Below are 14625 nucleotides of genomic sequence, written 5' to 3'. Positions count from 1 at the left end.
GAAGCAGAGGGGTCCGTAAATGAAAATTGGCTCCGGGGGCTCCGGTGGTTCCGGGGATTCCTGAGGTTTCGCGTGCGAGGACAAGAAAATGGGCAGGCAGCGCATTTCGCCCGCTTGCAGTGTCGAGTTTCGTTCTTGTGGTCGTTGTTGTTCTATTTTGCGACGTCAGAGCTAGGCTCGGATGGCTCCCAGGGGCATACGTCATGTAGGGCAGCACCTACATGTCGAATCGTGAGAGCCTTTTGGCAAATTTGGCGACGAACGTACTCATGGAGCGAGTAACGTGAGACTTGTCTAGTTTATGTCGTCGGAATTAAGGTCGCGTACAGCCTTGAATATTTCAATAAGGCTTTGCCAGCTCCAGTCTATCAAGGGACACGCCTGGCGCCTCTGTCGTCAGACCCACAAAGATGCTTCAATATTTCCCAGCAAATATTGCCTTTCAATGGGGAGCAACAGAGCAGCACCTCATCTTTTAGGAATAATACGAGTCTTGAGTATCAGGCGGAGACTCCGAGGAATTGTTCTTGCCTTCCTCAATCCAGCACTCGAAGAAGAGCGGTCCAGCTTCAACGGACCGAAGTGGCGTGGTGGCAGCCCCACCAACGTTGGCGCCCGGCACTGGGTTTGTCTTGGACGCTGGCTGAAGAGACGGCTCAGAGGGAATCCAGGGTTGGGGATGCTAGAAGAGTGTTAGCTGCCGGGTTTCCCGAATGCGGACCGTCTGCAACATACACCTATGGGCGCGGGTGCTTCATCTCGTAATTCGACGGCCAGTGTGAAAGTACATCCCTCGGGCAAAGGACCCTTCATCTCTCCCGCATACGAAATGCGTCTCAAAGCGCCTCTGTACGCCTCATTCACGTCCACCCAGTTCACGGATCCATCATCGTCCTCCTCTTCCCGTCGCTGGAATCTCTGGCCTGCGCCCAACTTCTCCTTGCCCTTGCCGGTAGCCCAAACAGGGAAGTTTGTGACGTCAAACACCCACCGTTCAACTACGGCCATGGAGTCGGGCGCATGAATCACGATGCAGACTTTGGTGACGGCGCCGAGGGCAAGTTGGTCCTGGATAGCTGCCAGGGCCGAGTTGATCCACTCGCAAAGAGCTGGATGCCGGGATTGTGGGACAGGTAGGTTGTGCGCTTTGGTCATAAGAAACGTCTGTTGCGGGTATAGCCGGCGGTAGTAGAGGATCGTGTGGATGGTGATGGTCAAGAATGCGGTGAACGAAGTGAGTAGGGTGTTTGCCTGCGGGCGCGGGATTGGGACCGGGGCCCCGGTGGCTGAGTCTGGAGGCCTAGAGCTGGACGACATATTGCCTGAACGGAGGTCGAACGAGAAATGGAAAATCTCATGCGAATGTCGTATTTGTCGTCTTAGCCACGATAGAACAATAGTCTCGACTACGGTGGGGCTGAACAGGAGATGCGATCGCGAAGCTTGGTGCCTGGAGACCAGGGAAGCGCGACGGGGACGTGATGCGAACCCAACGCCTTTTCACGTGCAGGTTTGCCACCTCTTTTAATGCATAATTACATATCCGAGCCGACTGTCGAATTAGGTGGGTAGACAAACAACCGGGTTCTCATGACATGTGTACGGATATTGAGTTACAGCGACAAGAACTTTCCTTGAGATTTTCTTCTGATCTTCTCATTTGCACTGTGTTGTGCAAACTATGATAAGATAGCTATGCCTAAAAAGAGTTCTTCAATATGCTCTAAACGAGGTGGATGCCGATAGGATGTAGGATGAGGGGTTACTCCACATATAGGGCTGAAGGCACCAGTCTGTGACGCCACCTGCCATCACCCGCATCCAGAGCTAAGCTCCCCCATCTCTGCAGGGTCGACACCAAAGTCCCATCATCCAGGCACCCAACGACACCGAGAGGCCTCTTGAAGCCCAAACCCGCTCAGCCTCAATCACAGTCTACATAACCTCAACGGCCTCCCGTTCGAACCGCAACAGATCTTTTCTTCCAACAACTACAAACCGAGATTCTCAATCACACAAGCACGCACGATGACGAACCCCCTCACACCGCAGTCGGTGCTGCAGTTGATGGCAGACGCCCTGCCAACGCACCCCCAAAATGACACAACCTCAGACTTGAGCAGCAGCTACGAGCTGCCCTCTCTTCTCGCCCACGCTTGCATGGCCGCTCTCAAGTTCCGTCTCCTCGGTTTTGACGAGGAGAAGAGGATAGGTATGCCTCCTGCCGCCGTCCCTGTCTGCTCAAAGCTAATCCCTGTCGCAGAGGAGGAGATTCAGTCCCTTGCGCCCCGACTCCCATCCTCATGGAACGCTGGCTTCGGCGCCATCCGCTTCGTGTACGCGCACAAGCAGTCCTCGATGACATCAATCATCCGCATCAGCCGCGTCGGCGGCAAGGTTGAGATCAGCGGCATGGCTCAGGGCCACGACGTCATACACAGATTCGAGATCACGACAAAGGACGTTGTGAACTCGTCGAAGCTTCCCCTGCGCATCACGCTGAACGAAGACGGGTCCGAGGATAGAAGCGACCTGGCGCAGAAGTTCAGAGATGCGTTCGTCTCTGAAGCAGCGATTGCCGACTTCATCGAGCAGTTCAAGACGAAGATTGTGCAGAAGCTCATCCCGAAGATGCAAGTGGAGGGGTATGAGGAGTCGCCCGACGACCGCGACGCAGCCGAGAATGTACAGCGCGAAGGCCGTGCGCAGTCTGGTCGGGAACCGGGAAGACCATTCCCTGGAGAGAGGCCGCAGCCAGGCCACCCGTTCCCCATTCACGATCCCCTGGCTGAGCCCCCTAGACGGCCCATCCCGGCGGGTGACTTCCCGCCGCCTGGGTTCGAAGATGAGCACGAGATCAACACGCCTCTGCGACCTTTGGGTGTTCCTGGTCGATCACCCTACAATATTGGGCACGATGACCTGAACCCGCCCGGTCTTGGGCCACATGACCCCCTAAGACCATCTTTCATCGGCGGAGGTCTCCCTCGTCCAGGAGGCGGTGGCGGCATGCACCCGACCTTCGATGATCCTCTGTTCGGAGGTCAGGGTGGCCGGGGGGCCGGCTTCGACCCGCAAGCGCCGCCGGGAGCTAGGTGGGATCCTATCGGCCCCGGTGGTCTGCCCAGACAGGGTGGGCGAGGACGAGGCCCCTTTGGAGGCGGAGGCGGCTTCGGAGGAGGTTTCGGTGGAGGATTTGGTGGAGACATCATCTGATCTTCATCCTCACGAAGTCAAGATTGTCCGAGTATTGTAATGTTACGTCTTAATGAGAAATGATAAGAATGGAATCCCCAAGGAAATGAATGCATCACCCCTTCAGAACTGAAATAGTCCGCCATGTGAATTTCTACAAATCAAGTCTACTCTAATCATCTATCTACTGCGCCTCTCTACTGATAAATTCCCAATGAAGACTCTGGCGCCCCAAGATATGTCCACCTCAGCTTCTCTGCCTCTATCCCTTGAACACTAATCACCTTCTCGACACCTGGCACAACATCAAACCCGTTGTCGCTCAGCTTCATCCCCCTCTCCTCTTGAATGATGAAGCCCTTCACAGGGTTCTCCGCCGAGACAACCAACCTCCCCTCCTCCGCAACAACCTTGACCTTTCTATCAGAAAACTCCAAGTACTTCAACGGCTGCGGCCACGCAAAATCCTCCGCGACAACCGCCCCATCAACCACCAACGTCGCATAAATCACAAACGGCACATCATTCTCCGGATTAAACGGCACCCTCTCGTTCCCAAACTCCTCCTTCAAAGCCGCAATCTTCATCTTCCCCAAAACCTCTGTCGTCGCGTTCGCAGCAATCGTAATCGCCCTCTCAACCCTCTCCCTAACCTCCTCGCCGGTCTCAATCGACACAAACCTAACCTCAACAGTCCCCTCAACATCCACTGTCTTCCCACTCGCAATCCACACCTCAAATTCCGTCCCCCGCGCCCCCAATGTCGGGTCCGCATGGCACTTCGTCCACTCGTCCACCCTCCTGCCCACACACACATCCAGCCCCCTCAGCGCCCGCCCGATCGCGTAAAACGCCGGCTTCGGCACGAGCCAGTAGTCCACCACCGCCCAGGAGACGGTCGGCCAGCAGTCGTTGAGCTGCCACACCAGCACGCCGCCGCAGCCGCGCAGCCCGGGCCGGCCCCAGTCGCGCCGCCACGCCTTGTAGGCGAACGACATGGTCTCGGCCTGCATCAGCTGCGTGAGGTACGTGAACCACGCGAGGTCGTACTTGACGGAGAAGTTCTCTGTGATGTACGTCATCATCCGCCGCTCGTGGTCGTACGCCTTGTTGCGAAAGTCCATCGCCATGCTGCCCGGCCGCCGCTGGCTGGCGGAGGTGATCATCGTCGTGGTTGTGGAGAGGTGCGGGTAGCCTTCCTGGCCGAACTCGCTGATGAAGCGCCCCGTCATCTGGGCGGCGTCCTGGTACTTGTTCATGGTACCGTGCCAAACTGGTTCAAGTCAGAAAGATAGCCCTACATGACCGGTCTGGTCGAGACTTACTATTCCACTGGTGGATATCACCAACGCTCGGGTCCGCAGTCGGCTTCCCGTCTCCCCACGGACTACTCGGATGATACACCGTCCAGGGGCTCGCCTCCCGCACCGCCCTCGGCAGCAGCTCCTCGTAGATATACCGCGCCGGAAAGCTCGACTTCAGCCACGACTGCGGATCCTTGTCCTCCTCGAACTTGTACTCCAGCTGGTACCGCTCCTGCACCTGGTAGTCCTCGTTGTTGCCGGCCCAGATGACAATCGACGGGTGTCCCCGCATCCGCCTCAGATTCTCCCGCGCCTCCGCCTCGACTGACGCCAGGAAGGACGGGTACGTCGGGTAGCTCCCGCACGCGAAGCAGAAGTCGTGCCAGACCAGCACGCCCAGCTCGTCGCAGGCCTCGAGGAAGGCGGACGCCTCGTACACGCCGCCGCCCCAGATGCGCAGCATGACCTGGTTCGAGGCGACGAGCAACCTCGCCCAGGCGCGGTAGCGATCCGCTGAAATGGTTGAGAGGAAGCTGTCGCCGGGGATCCAGCAGGAGCCGCCGGCGAAGACGTCCGTGTTATTTATGCGGAAGTAGAAGGACTTGCCGCGGGAGTCGGGCTGCTGGACCAGCTCGACGCGGCGGAAGCCCGTTTTCTGCGTGTGCTTCGCGAGAATAGTGCTGCCGTCGGCGTGGATGAGGGTCGAGGTGATTGTGTAGAGGGGCTGCAGGCCATGGGTGAAGGGATACCAGAGCTGGGGGCTCTCGAGGCGGAAATCCGTCTCCGCGGTGCCGGTGTCGTCAGGCACTAGGTCTTTCTGGAGCACGACTTTGTCGTCGAGGGTGAATGTCACGGAGAGCTTCGCGGCGCCATCAGAGGAGCCTGGCGTGCTGGCGATGATTCGCCCCGAGACGGAGCCGAGGTCGGGGCTGACTTCGCTCTTGACCCAGACGTCGTCGATGCGGGCGGCATACTGCTCCAGGTACACGGGCTTCCACACGCCAGCCGTGACGAGGATGGGGCCCCAGTCCCAGCCCCAGTGGTACTGCGCCTTGCGGACGGGGATGCGGCCTTGTTCCGTCTGGCGCGCGATGAACCGGTGCTCGTGCGAGTGCTGCTCGACGAGCTGCCTGCCTTTGAGAAGAGCGGAGGCGAAAACGATTTCAAGGATGTTGGTGCTGCTGGGGTTGAGGTGCTGCGAGACGTTCACACGGTGGCTGAGAAACATGTTGTCGGACGTGAGGATCTCTTTGCCGTTAAGGGTCACGGTGGCAAAGGTGTCGAGGCCCTCGAAGACGAGATCCGTGACAACATTGGAGGAGGATAATGAGAATGGGGTTGGGAATGTGGTGCGGTAGACCCAGTCCTTTTCGGCGACCCATTGGACTGCGAGCTCGTCCATGTCCAGGAAGGGGTCTGGGATTCTGCAAGGTTATGTTAGAATGGGGGTTTATGAGGGGCAACGAGTTTCGACTTACTGCTTGTTGGCGAGGAGGTCGACATGGACTTCGCTGGGCACCTTGGCCACCGGAAGCCATGAAGTTTCTGAGGAATCATTCTTTTGCTTAAAGGACCAGCCGGTGCTGAGATCATGCCGGAGAAATGCCATCTTGAAGGTGAGAGCGATGTGCGGTTGAGGTGATGGTGTCTCAACTCTCGATGCCCGGACGAACCAAGACGGATGCGTGAGAGCTCTCGGAAGCTCTTCCCCTGAAGTTTATAAAGAAAAGAACAAAAACAAGTCACGATACCTCCGTTCGACGTCCAAGGTCACCGGGCCAAAACCGAGACTCGGGCGCACCCCACATTTTGAGGAGTCGCGACGGCCGGTTGGGTCGGGAGTCGTACGGCTCGGGGTAAGACTGCCCGCAATGTCACCACGATGTCGAATCAGCGACGGCAGAATCCAGAAATCTGCCAAGTAGGGTAGTTAACGGACGGAAGTTTGAAGCTCCTTAGCGCTGAAGACATCCACCCATCCACTTGCACGGCAATTTAAACTCCCGACCCACTGACGAACGATTTGGTGCCGGAGGCTTATTATGCCGGGTCGTGTAAGTCGACGATGGCTAGTCTGCCATTGTCCTTGTTCCATATGCATTTTTAAATTGCAGAAAAGCGACAAAATTCCGATTTGTATTTTGTTCAGAGACTTCTGTGTTGTTTCCTGTTGTCACGCCGCTCTAGATATTTCTCGCCTCCTTGCCACCGATATGCTTCTCCATCCACTCAAAGACAGTCTGGTGCCAGGCCATTGAGTTCTCGGGGTTGAGAACCCAATGGCACTCGTCGCTAAAAGTCAGGAAACGACTTTTTACACCCTGAGCCTGCAGAGTCTTGAACGCTGCCAGGCCCTCGGTGATGGGACATCGGTAATCCTTCTCACTGTGGATGATCAACGTCGGGGGCGCATGCTTCCAATTCCGCAACAGCTCCGGACGCGCCGGGTTCCACTTCTCCATCTCCTCGCCGTTGCTCCATAAGAACGGCGCACCCCCGAATTCCGGCCCGCCGCCGGTGACGTCACTCTGCAGGATGAACACCGGCAGGTTGAAGATGCCGTCATGCCAAATTGCGCAAGCAAACTTCTTAACCATGTCTTGTCCGAACATCCAAGACACCATGTAACCGCCGTATGATGCTCCCGCGACGATAGCGCGGCTGTGGTCGAGGTACGGCAGCGGCTTGAGGTACTCCATCAAGTTGACGAGATCTTGATAGGGTGCACCACCCCATTGGCGATAGATTCGTGCTGTAAAGTCAACGCCGTAGCCTGTACTGCCGGCGATGTTGGGTGCGATGAGAACGTAACCCTGCTGTGCCCAGAGAGCCATGTTCCACTGTGATGTCGTTAGTTTGGTAACCGCGGTAGGGCTGTTAGTCACGTACCCTTGTTGACCAAGAGTCTAGCCAAGAAGAAACCGGTCCCCCATGGGGTAAGAGGATCCAGGGGTACTTCTTCGTCTCGTCAAAGTTGGACGGCTTAATGATAAAGGAATGCACGACAGCATCATTGACACCCTCGTACCAGAATTCAGAAATCATGCCATGCGACAAACCATACTTGGCGCCATGCTTGGTTGCCGACGAGATGACTCTTGCTGGGGTGGTCATCGAGACGTCGGCGACTTGCCACAGACTGCTGTCAACCATGCTGTTGCTGGTGACAAGAAGCCTCTCGTAGTTACCCTCTTGTAGGGGATAGAAGGCGGTCACGACACCACTTTCAACGAGTGACGTAGCTTCGGCGTCGTGGCGGAGCTCGAGGTGTGACAGTTTTACTCGCCCGCAGTCCTCAGTCGTGATGAGCAGAGAATTAGAATTGCCCGCGAACTCAAAAGCTCTTGGGGGCAGGCGAGGCCTCTTTCCAAAGATCATTCTGTGCACGTCGTATGCGCCGAAAGAGCTTGTATGGCCCATGTACAGCCTCGCATCTGACGGGCTATCATAGGACGAGTGCAAAAAGGCAATCTTGGAGCCGTCAGGCGAGAATCTCACATTGGCATTGAAGGCCTTGGTCTCGGAGATGCCCATGACAATGGCTCTCGGACGGATAGCGGGCGCCGCGGTGAATGAGGCAAGGGGAACATAGTAGACATGGGAGATGCCAGAGTACTCTGGCGACGAAGGCGCGGTGTCCTCAGCGATGAAGGTGATGCCCTTCTCGCTGATGTCGAAGCTGTCTCCCGGGTCGGCGACATCGTACATGCCGTAGGGCGCTTCGAGAGTGGTGCCTCTGACGGCGTTTTGCAACTCTCCGGCAACTCCCCACTTACCGTGTGCATTGATGAGAGTCGAGTACCAGAGAGCGTACTTTTGCGCCTTGTACAGCTCGTTCCACTGACACACGTGTTAGTCACAGCAAGACACGTCATAGCAAGGCCGAGTCAACCTACAGCTCTGACATGGTAATCGTCAAAGATGCGACCGGTCGACTTCTTCTCGTCTGCCTTGTCATTGAACAGGCCTCCGTCGGGGCCGACCAATCCGGCAACGACGAAGGCGACGCTCCCATCTGCAAGAGCCTTCACTTTGAGAGCACTGATGGGCGCATCATACTCGGCAGCAACGTAGTGGTCCTTGGCAGGGTCGGCGCCATCAGCAATCCATATCTGAGTGGTCCCCTTGTCGCCCGACTTCAAGTAGATGATGTCGGTGCTGGTCCCTGGGATCCATTGGGCATCATGGACCTTGTCGTTGTCGGCGAGCTGCTCCGAAGCCCCACTCTCGACGGCCATGAGCCGGACCTCCTTGAGGGTCTTGTTGTCGTCGAAGCTGTGGGCCGACTGGGTGTAGAGAATCAGGGAGCCGTCTGGACTGGGAACGGCAGGGCCGCGGCGGGGAGCACTCAGCAGCACCTCGGGGGTGAATTGCTTGGCCACGCGCATTTTGAGCTGGGGTTGAGGGTGATGCCGGGTGGTGAGAATATGAGAAGTGAAAGAGCGTGTGACGGCGATGCAACGCAAGGGAAGAAGCACTTGCTGCTGCTGTGTAGTGCGAATGACGGACGCGGGCAGGACCAGAGACAGCAAGAATAATATTCACACGAGAAGCAAAAGTTGAAGAAGTCTTCTTGGCTTTGAATTGGCGCAATGTTCTGCTCTGTCAGACGTACGAATGTTGCTGACGCACTGCTTCGTGGGACGCGACAGCACTGAGAGTTGGCTTGGGTTCCTGAGGTTGCTGCTGCCTTTGCGGCCTCTGAGCTTCCTTCCACCTTCCCCGTTGGGATGGGGACTTGTGAGGCAGCAGCCATTAGGAGAAAGGGCAGGTACGCAGTCAGGTACGTGCCTCCCTTATCTTCCTTTGCTATCGCACAGGCGCCGGGCAAGAACTCTGCCGTGTGCCGTTGGAGAGCTCATTGGATCCAATTGGGTTCATTCGGCTGAAGTGTCCAGTGGTGTTAATTGTTAGTGCATCCATCAACCACTGACCAGACGTACTTCTCCAGCAAAGAATTGGGTCATGTTCAGAAAGTTACGGTGTGTTTCCCAGTTGTCTCTTTTTTCCGACCTGTCAACTCCGTCAATGTGCGTCTTATTAATGGTATTTAATGCTTTCAACTTTTTTACGAATAAACCCCGCCAAGCCCTGCAGGTTGGAAACATTTTGCTGCACTTTTGGTACCTACCGCACCTACGCCACGCGGCCCCCTGGTTGGGTCTGTCTGGTAGGGTATGTACCCAACCTAGCAATGGCACCGAGGACTGAGGTGTTGGGCCGTCTAAGCCTTAAGGCATTCGTCCTGAGCTGTCTCAAGCCCGGAAGAGAACCGGACGGGCAACGGCATGCACGCCGAATGGCAGGACCCACCCTCAGCTAAGCAGAATTGCCCGTTTTGTCCTTTTAAGCACTTGTCCGAAGGGAATCATGCGATATCACGAGTATGACCCCCACTGATGGGCACGAAACTCCAGTCTCCAGGTCCCGACTGACTCCCATCGTCTCCACGCTCTTTTGTCGACAACCCCGGAAACCCAGTTTTTATAGTGTACTCCTACACTACGTACCTGCCCAGGAGGACGGGTGTGCTGCTGCGCTGCGCTACACAGCCCATCGGCCATTGCTCCGACTCAGGCCCTTCAGGAATGCGCTCCGATGCCGTGACTGACAGAAAGGCGCCCCCAGTGGCTGCTGCTGCTTGTGCGGTTTCCCTCCACCGGGGCCATTTTCACACCGGAACCTCGGGCTAACATGGCCCAAAGTCTCGCAAAGTCTCTTTGATAATACCTTGGTAGCAAAAGGTAATAATAATACCTCGACTCGAGACCAGCAGACCAGCACAAGACACAGAGACACAGACCTGTCCCGCCCGCAATCCCACGCTGTCACCCATTCCTTCGGGGTCCTCGTACCGACTATCTCCGACTTCGGTCCCCAGTAAGCTGAAATTTTCGACCGTCCATTCGTCAAACACCCGACCAGGGGATCCGAAATGCCCACTCTGCTTCACTAAACTCCTACCCGTCATTTGCTGAATGCTGCTTTTTCCGGGGTCTCAAGACACAAAAAAATAAATCGGGCGCCTCCCGGTCAAGCTCCGTTTTAGCACCAGGACCTAGGACCTAGGACCTAGGACCCGACCTGAGCAGCAGCAAAGCAGAGTAGCAGCAGCGCCAGTCACGAAACCGATCCCCCCGTTCGTTTCGTTCGTTCGTTTCCCTTCTCACAATGGAATCATAGCTTTCCCCATAAGCTGGTCCTGTTCCCCAGCTTGCCTTCCTTCTTTGGGTTCCTGTCCATCTGAACTCTTCTTCTACTACTTCTCACCCATCTCCCCTACTCCGCCTCGCCTTCCTTGACTCTCCTTCCCCAACAGGAAAATCGAGACTACCTTAGTTCCGTCCTTTGCATTCGTTCAAGTGAGGTTGTGTGTGCTTTGTTTAGCTCCGGCCGGTTCCCTCCACGACGTCACCCATCCTACAGACGTCACACCTTCTCCAAATTCTGGGCGTATTATTCATTGCTCAGGAAAGCCGTCGCAAAGCGCAAAAGCGACACCGGAAGTACCGCAGCGAACTCAAAGTCGCCGAGAACCTGCTCGTCGCCAGCAGCAGTAGCATATAACGATCTCGAGGCGTCTGGCTCCGACAGCCAACACTCAAATACACACCCTCACAACAAGGCCCGCATGGCTGAGAGGGACACCAGACCAGAGGGGCTCGCTCCCGCAACAACCGTCGCGCCGCCAGACCTCAAGATCAAACCGCCAAACCCGCTGGCGCTCGCCCAAAAAGTCGACATGGAGGCCAAGATGCGCGAGGGCACCAAATGGAACACAAAAAACCTGGGCCCGCGCCTCGGCGTCGACTTCTTCAGCGCCGCATGCGCCGGCACCCTCGTGGCTCCTCTTGTGTCCATCATTGATCGGTAAGGCACCCTCGCAAACACAATCTCCTCCCAAACAAACAGAACAAAAGAAAAAGCTGACCGCAGAACCCGACAGCTCCATCATGGAAAATGCCTCCGGCCGCCGCAGCCTCGGCGACTGCGTAAAGTCCTGCCTCCGCGAACTCCTCCTCCGCCCCCACCACGTCGTCTTCAGCAAGCCCTTCGCCCTCATCTTCGCCCTCTACGGCGGCACCTACCTCACCGCAAACACCCTCGACACCGCCGTCGCGACCGCCCAGAACAAGCCCGCCTCGCACGTCACCGCCGGCACCGCAAAGTTCGCCGCCTCGAGCACCGCCAACATCGGCATCTGCATGTACAAGGACCAGGTCTTCGTCCGCATGTTCGGCCCGCCGGGCGCCACGCCCCGCCCCGTGCCCATGCTCTCCTACGCCCTCTTCGGCCTGCGCGACTGCCTCACCATCTTCGCGAGCTTCAACGTCCCGCCCCGCATGGGCCCCTGGCTGAACGAGCGCATGGGCGAGGAGGTCGCGAAGAAGGTCAGCGGGTTGACCGTCATGCAGTTCGCCGCCCCGGCCATGGTGCAGTTCGTCAGCACGCCGCTGCACCTGCTGGGTCTGGACATCTACAACCGCCCCAGCGCGCCGGCGGCCCTCGTGACGTGGAAGGACCGCTGGCAGGTTGTGGCCAAGAACTGGGGTATCAGCACCATGGCGAGAATCTGCCGTATCATCCCGGCCTACGGTGTTGGTGGGGTTGTCAACCGCAAAGTAAGAGGGAACCTCATGGAGAAACTTTCATGAGTTGGGCGGGGTGTGCGTGTTGTGCGTGTGTGTTTTGAACCTTTGAACGTCTTGATCTGATCTGGAATGCGGCCAACGAATTGGTTTTCTCTTTGGTTGTCAGTATTACCCTTGGGCATAGGTTCATATGGGCGGCGTTCAGGAACTTCAACTTTTGCTTTATGCGTCTGGGGTAGAGAATAGATTGGGGCGGTAAAGACCCTGTCGGTGGAAGCAAGACCGGGGGTACACTTAGACGGCAGACCGCGCGGGAAACCCAGGACTCATGTAGAATATAATGCGCTTTAATGTCTGCAGACGCGCCGACGCGGCGCATGATAGATATCCAAGTCAACAATACATTTCCCTCACATCAGCCCACTCTCCTTGAGCGCTTTCAACACCTCGTCCTCTTCCCAGCGGTGCTTCTTACGCCTGCGCCTCGTGTCTCCCGTGTCAATGTAGTTCTTCCAGAACTTGAGGCCCTCGATACCCTCTTCGCGGCACAGGACCCCGCGCTCTTCAGCCATTTCCAATTCTTCCTCTGCCACGCCGATACTCCAGCCAAATCTCTCGGCGGCATCGCGAGCAGTGACTCCGCGCCCGAATTGCCGCCAGTCCCAGGGCAGCTCTTTTTCAGGTGGGAATTCGTGTAAGTCGTCCAGCCAGGACACCAGACCCTTGATCGTAGTCTCGTCCGTGCGGTCACTGCTCTGAACAACAAGCACACCGCTCTTGAACTTACGAAGCCGGACAGGCAGCTTGAGCGACTCCCACATCTGCGCAGCTTTCTCAAAGTCCATCGGACTAACGAGTTCGACACCGCCACGGGCGCGGTTGAACATGGCCCACAGGTCAACCAGGTTGATGATTCCTCCGGCCTTCTTCAAAACGCCGCGAGCGTCGTCTGTCAAGAACTCTGCGAGATTACGCGCGAGTTCCGACAGGTACAGAGTTTCGGAGCTGCTGCCGCCCACGATGTCTTTTGTAGTGACCAGACCAAGCTGGCTTGCGGATTCGGCCAGAAGCGCGTTGGCTTCGGATGCCGCAGCGCCACTCCCGCCATTCGCTTGTCTTGCAAATCGTTCGGCCAGTGCCACGATCTCCTTAGCAGACGCCATCAAGGCGTCGAGGTCTTCAAAAGCGCTCCCTATCATCACCTCGTTGTTCTTGCGCATGTCGAGACCGCGCTGTTCGAGACCTGCAATGCCAACACCTTTGGGGCGCTCAGGGGCGGCAGCGGTAGCTCTCACGACAGCGCCATTATCATCGATTGTCCGGTTGCTCTGAGGAATAGGTGGAGCACCTTGGAGAAGCCATTTCCGTTGCGTCATCGAGCCTTTCAGCCTTTCGTAAAAGATCTTTTCACCGCCACCTCTGAAGGAGATCTTGACGCTCTCTGCTGTATCCGGCGCAGCAGCATTCGAGTTGAGGGTGGGCCCCGGAGACTCTGTCCGCTGCGTTTGCTCCTGCGCAACTGCTTGTGGTATATCCTGCGATATGAGCGGTGCCCCGCAAATCTCGCACGAGAGAAGAGACGGGTGGTTGAGGAAGGTACATCGAGGGCACTGGAATGTCGCGCTCGGGTCGGAGGACTTTTGCGGGGAGCCTGAAATGTTGGAGGCGGCAGGCCAGGGAGGTAATGATCCCCCATCTTCTGGCCTAGTGGATGTAGGTCGCGGTCGCACTGCGAGAGGCGAGCCGACAGTAGGGCTCGCTGGGGCAGGTGTCCGGCTCGTAGCATTAGATATGGATGCTTTCAACACATGCGCCAAGCTGGGTTTGATGCCACAGGCGAGACATGGCGGCAGAGGAGTATGGATGTTTGCTGTCGTCGGATCGAAGTTGGACGGCACCGGATTGGAGAAACTGCAGATGGTGCACACCCAAGTCGCAGAGGCAGCTGCAGGGTCTGGCGGCGGCCGATATGGACTGTCCGCTCGGGCAGGGGAGCCAGCGCCAGGTCGAGGAGACGAAATGGCAGATGCTCTCGTCTGAAGAGAGGATCGCTTGAGAGGTTTTGGTATCAACGTAATCTTTGCCGATGACTTGAGGAAGCCCGCATAGAATTCGTACCGATCAACATCCTTCAGATCGAGGGCAACGGAGTGTTTGCGCGGCTCTTCCTTGTCGACGTAGCAGATTCGATGGGAGGTCAGGTAGACTTGTCCATTTTGCTGGTGAGGAAGCTTAAACTTGCTAGAAAACAACAACCTTTGTTAGCCATTCGCCCAGCTTTGAGGTCAACTTGAGTGCGGTGGCGTACCCCTCATAGAGCCCGACGTTGTCTTGGACGAACAACAAGACTTCATCCGGAAGATAGGAGGGCCGGAGAGCGGTCGTGAGGTCGATGTGTTTTAGAAACATCCGTCATATCTGTTCGGAGGAAACCCGGGGATAGGACAACATGCGCAAGCACTGCGTCGATCTGAGGATTTGGTGGGGGGGACAACGGGCCGCGAGGTCAGGTACGGTCTCGGGCTGTGGGGAGG

The 14625-nt window shown here is 56.9% G+C and overlaps 6 protein-coding genes across 6 annotated transcripts; 2 read left to right on the top strand and 4 right to left on the bottom strand.

Annotated features, from left to right (window-relative positions):
• Positions 1-475: 475 nt before the first annotated feature.
• On the bottom strand, positions 476-1317 carry rev7 (DNA polymerase zeta processivity subunit; the record flags this gene model as incomplete). Its single annotated transcript, XM_037323040.1, has 2 exons — positions 476-682; positions 736-1317. 2 exons carry the CDS (start codon positions 1315-1317, stop codon positions 476-478), a joined length of 789 nt encoding a protein of 262 aa, XP_037178541.1.
• Positions 1318-2028: 711 nt separating this feature from the next.
• Positions 2029-3216, top strand: CGCA056_v007791 (uncharacterized protein; the record flags this gene model as incomplete). The annotated part of the gene is made up of 2 exons (XM_037323039.1): positions 2029-2212; positions 2264-3216. The coding sequence occupies 2 exons, from the start codon at positions 2029-2031 to the stop codon at positions 3214-3216; spliced, it is 1137 nt and encodes a 378-aa protein (XP_037177473.1).
• A 176-nt stretch (positions 3217-3392) lies between these two features.
• Positions 3393-6108, bottom strand: mndB (Beta-mannosidase B; the record flags this gene model as incomplete). The annotated part of the gene is made up of 3 exons (XM_037323038.1): positions 3393-4468; positions 4521-5923; positions 5978-6108. The coding sequence occupies 3 exons, from the start codon at positions 6106-6108 to the stop codon at positions 3393-3395; spliced, it is 2610 nt and encodes an 869-aa protein (XP_037177472.1).
• Positions 6109-6682: 574 nt separating this feature from the next.
• On the bottom strand, positions 6683-8887 carry CGCA056_v007789 (Dipeptidyl-peptidase 5; the record flags this gene model as incomplete). Its single annotated transcript, XM_037323037.1, has 3 exons — positions 6683-7339; positions 7389-8339; positions 8396-8887. The coding sequence occupies 3 exons, from the start codon at positions 8885-8887 to the stop codon at positions 6683-6685; spliced, it is 2100 nt and encodes a 699-aa protein (XP_037177351.1).
• Positions 8888-11130: 2243 nt separating this feature from the next.
• CGCA056_v007788 (uncharacterized protein) lies at positions 11131-12154 on the top strand (the record flags this gene model as incomplete). The annotated part of the gene is made up of 2 exons (XM_037323036.1): positions 11131-11369; positions 11446-12154. 2 exons carry the CDS (start codon positions 11131-11133, stop codon positions 12152-12154), a joined length of 948 nt encoding a protein of 315 aa, XP_037177352.1.
• A 347-nt stretch (positions 12155-12501) lies between these two features.
• Positions 12502-14500, bottom strand: vps36 (Vacuolar protein-sorting-associated protein 36; the record flags this gene model as incomplete). Its single annotated transcript, XM_037323035.1, has 2 exons — positions 12502-14332; positions 14400-14500. 2 exons carry the CDS (start codon positions 14498-14500, stop codon positions 12502-12504), a joined length of 1932 nt encoding a protein of 643 aa, XP_037177361.1.
• Positions 14501-14625: the final 125 nt, after the last annotated feature.

The sequence above is a fragment of the Colletotrichum aenigma genome (genome assembly GCF_013390185.1).
Source record: "Colletotrichum aenigma strain Cg56 chromosome Unknown KSG_Cg56_contig05, whole genome shotgun sequence".
Lineage (NCBI taxonomy): Eukaryota > Fungi > Ascomycota > Sordariomycetes > Glomerellales > Glomerellaceae > Colletotrichum > Colletotrichum aenigma.
This window is presented reverse-complemented; position numbering and strand designations above follow the sequence as displayed.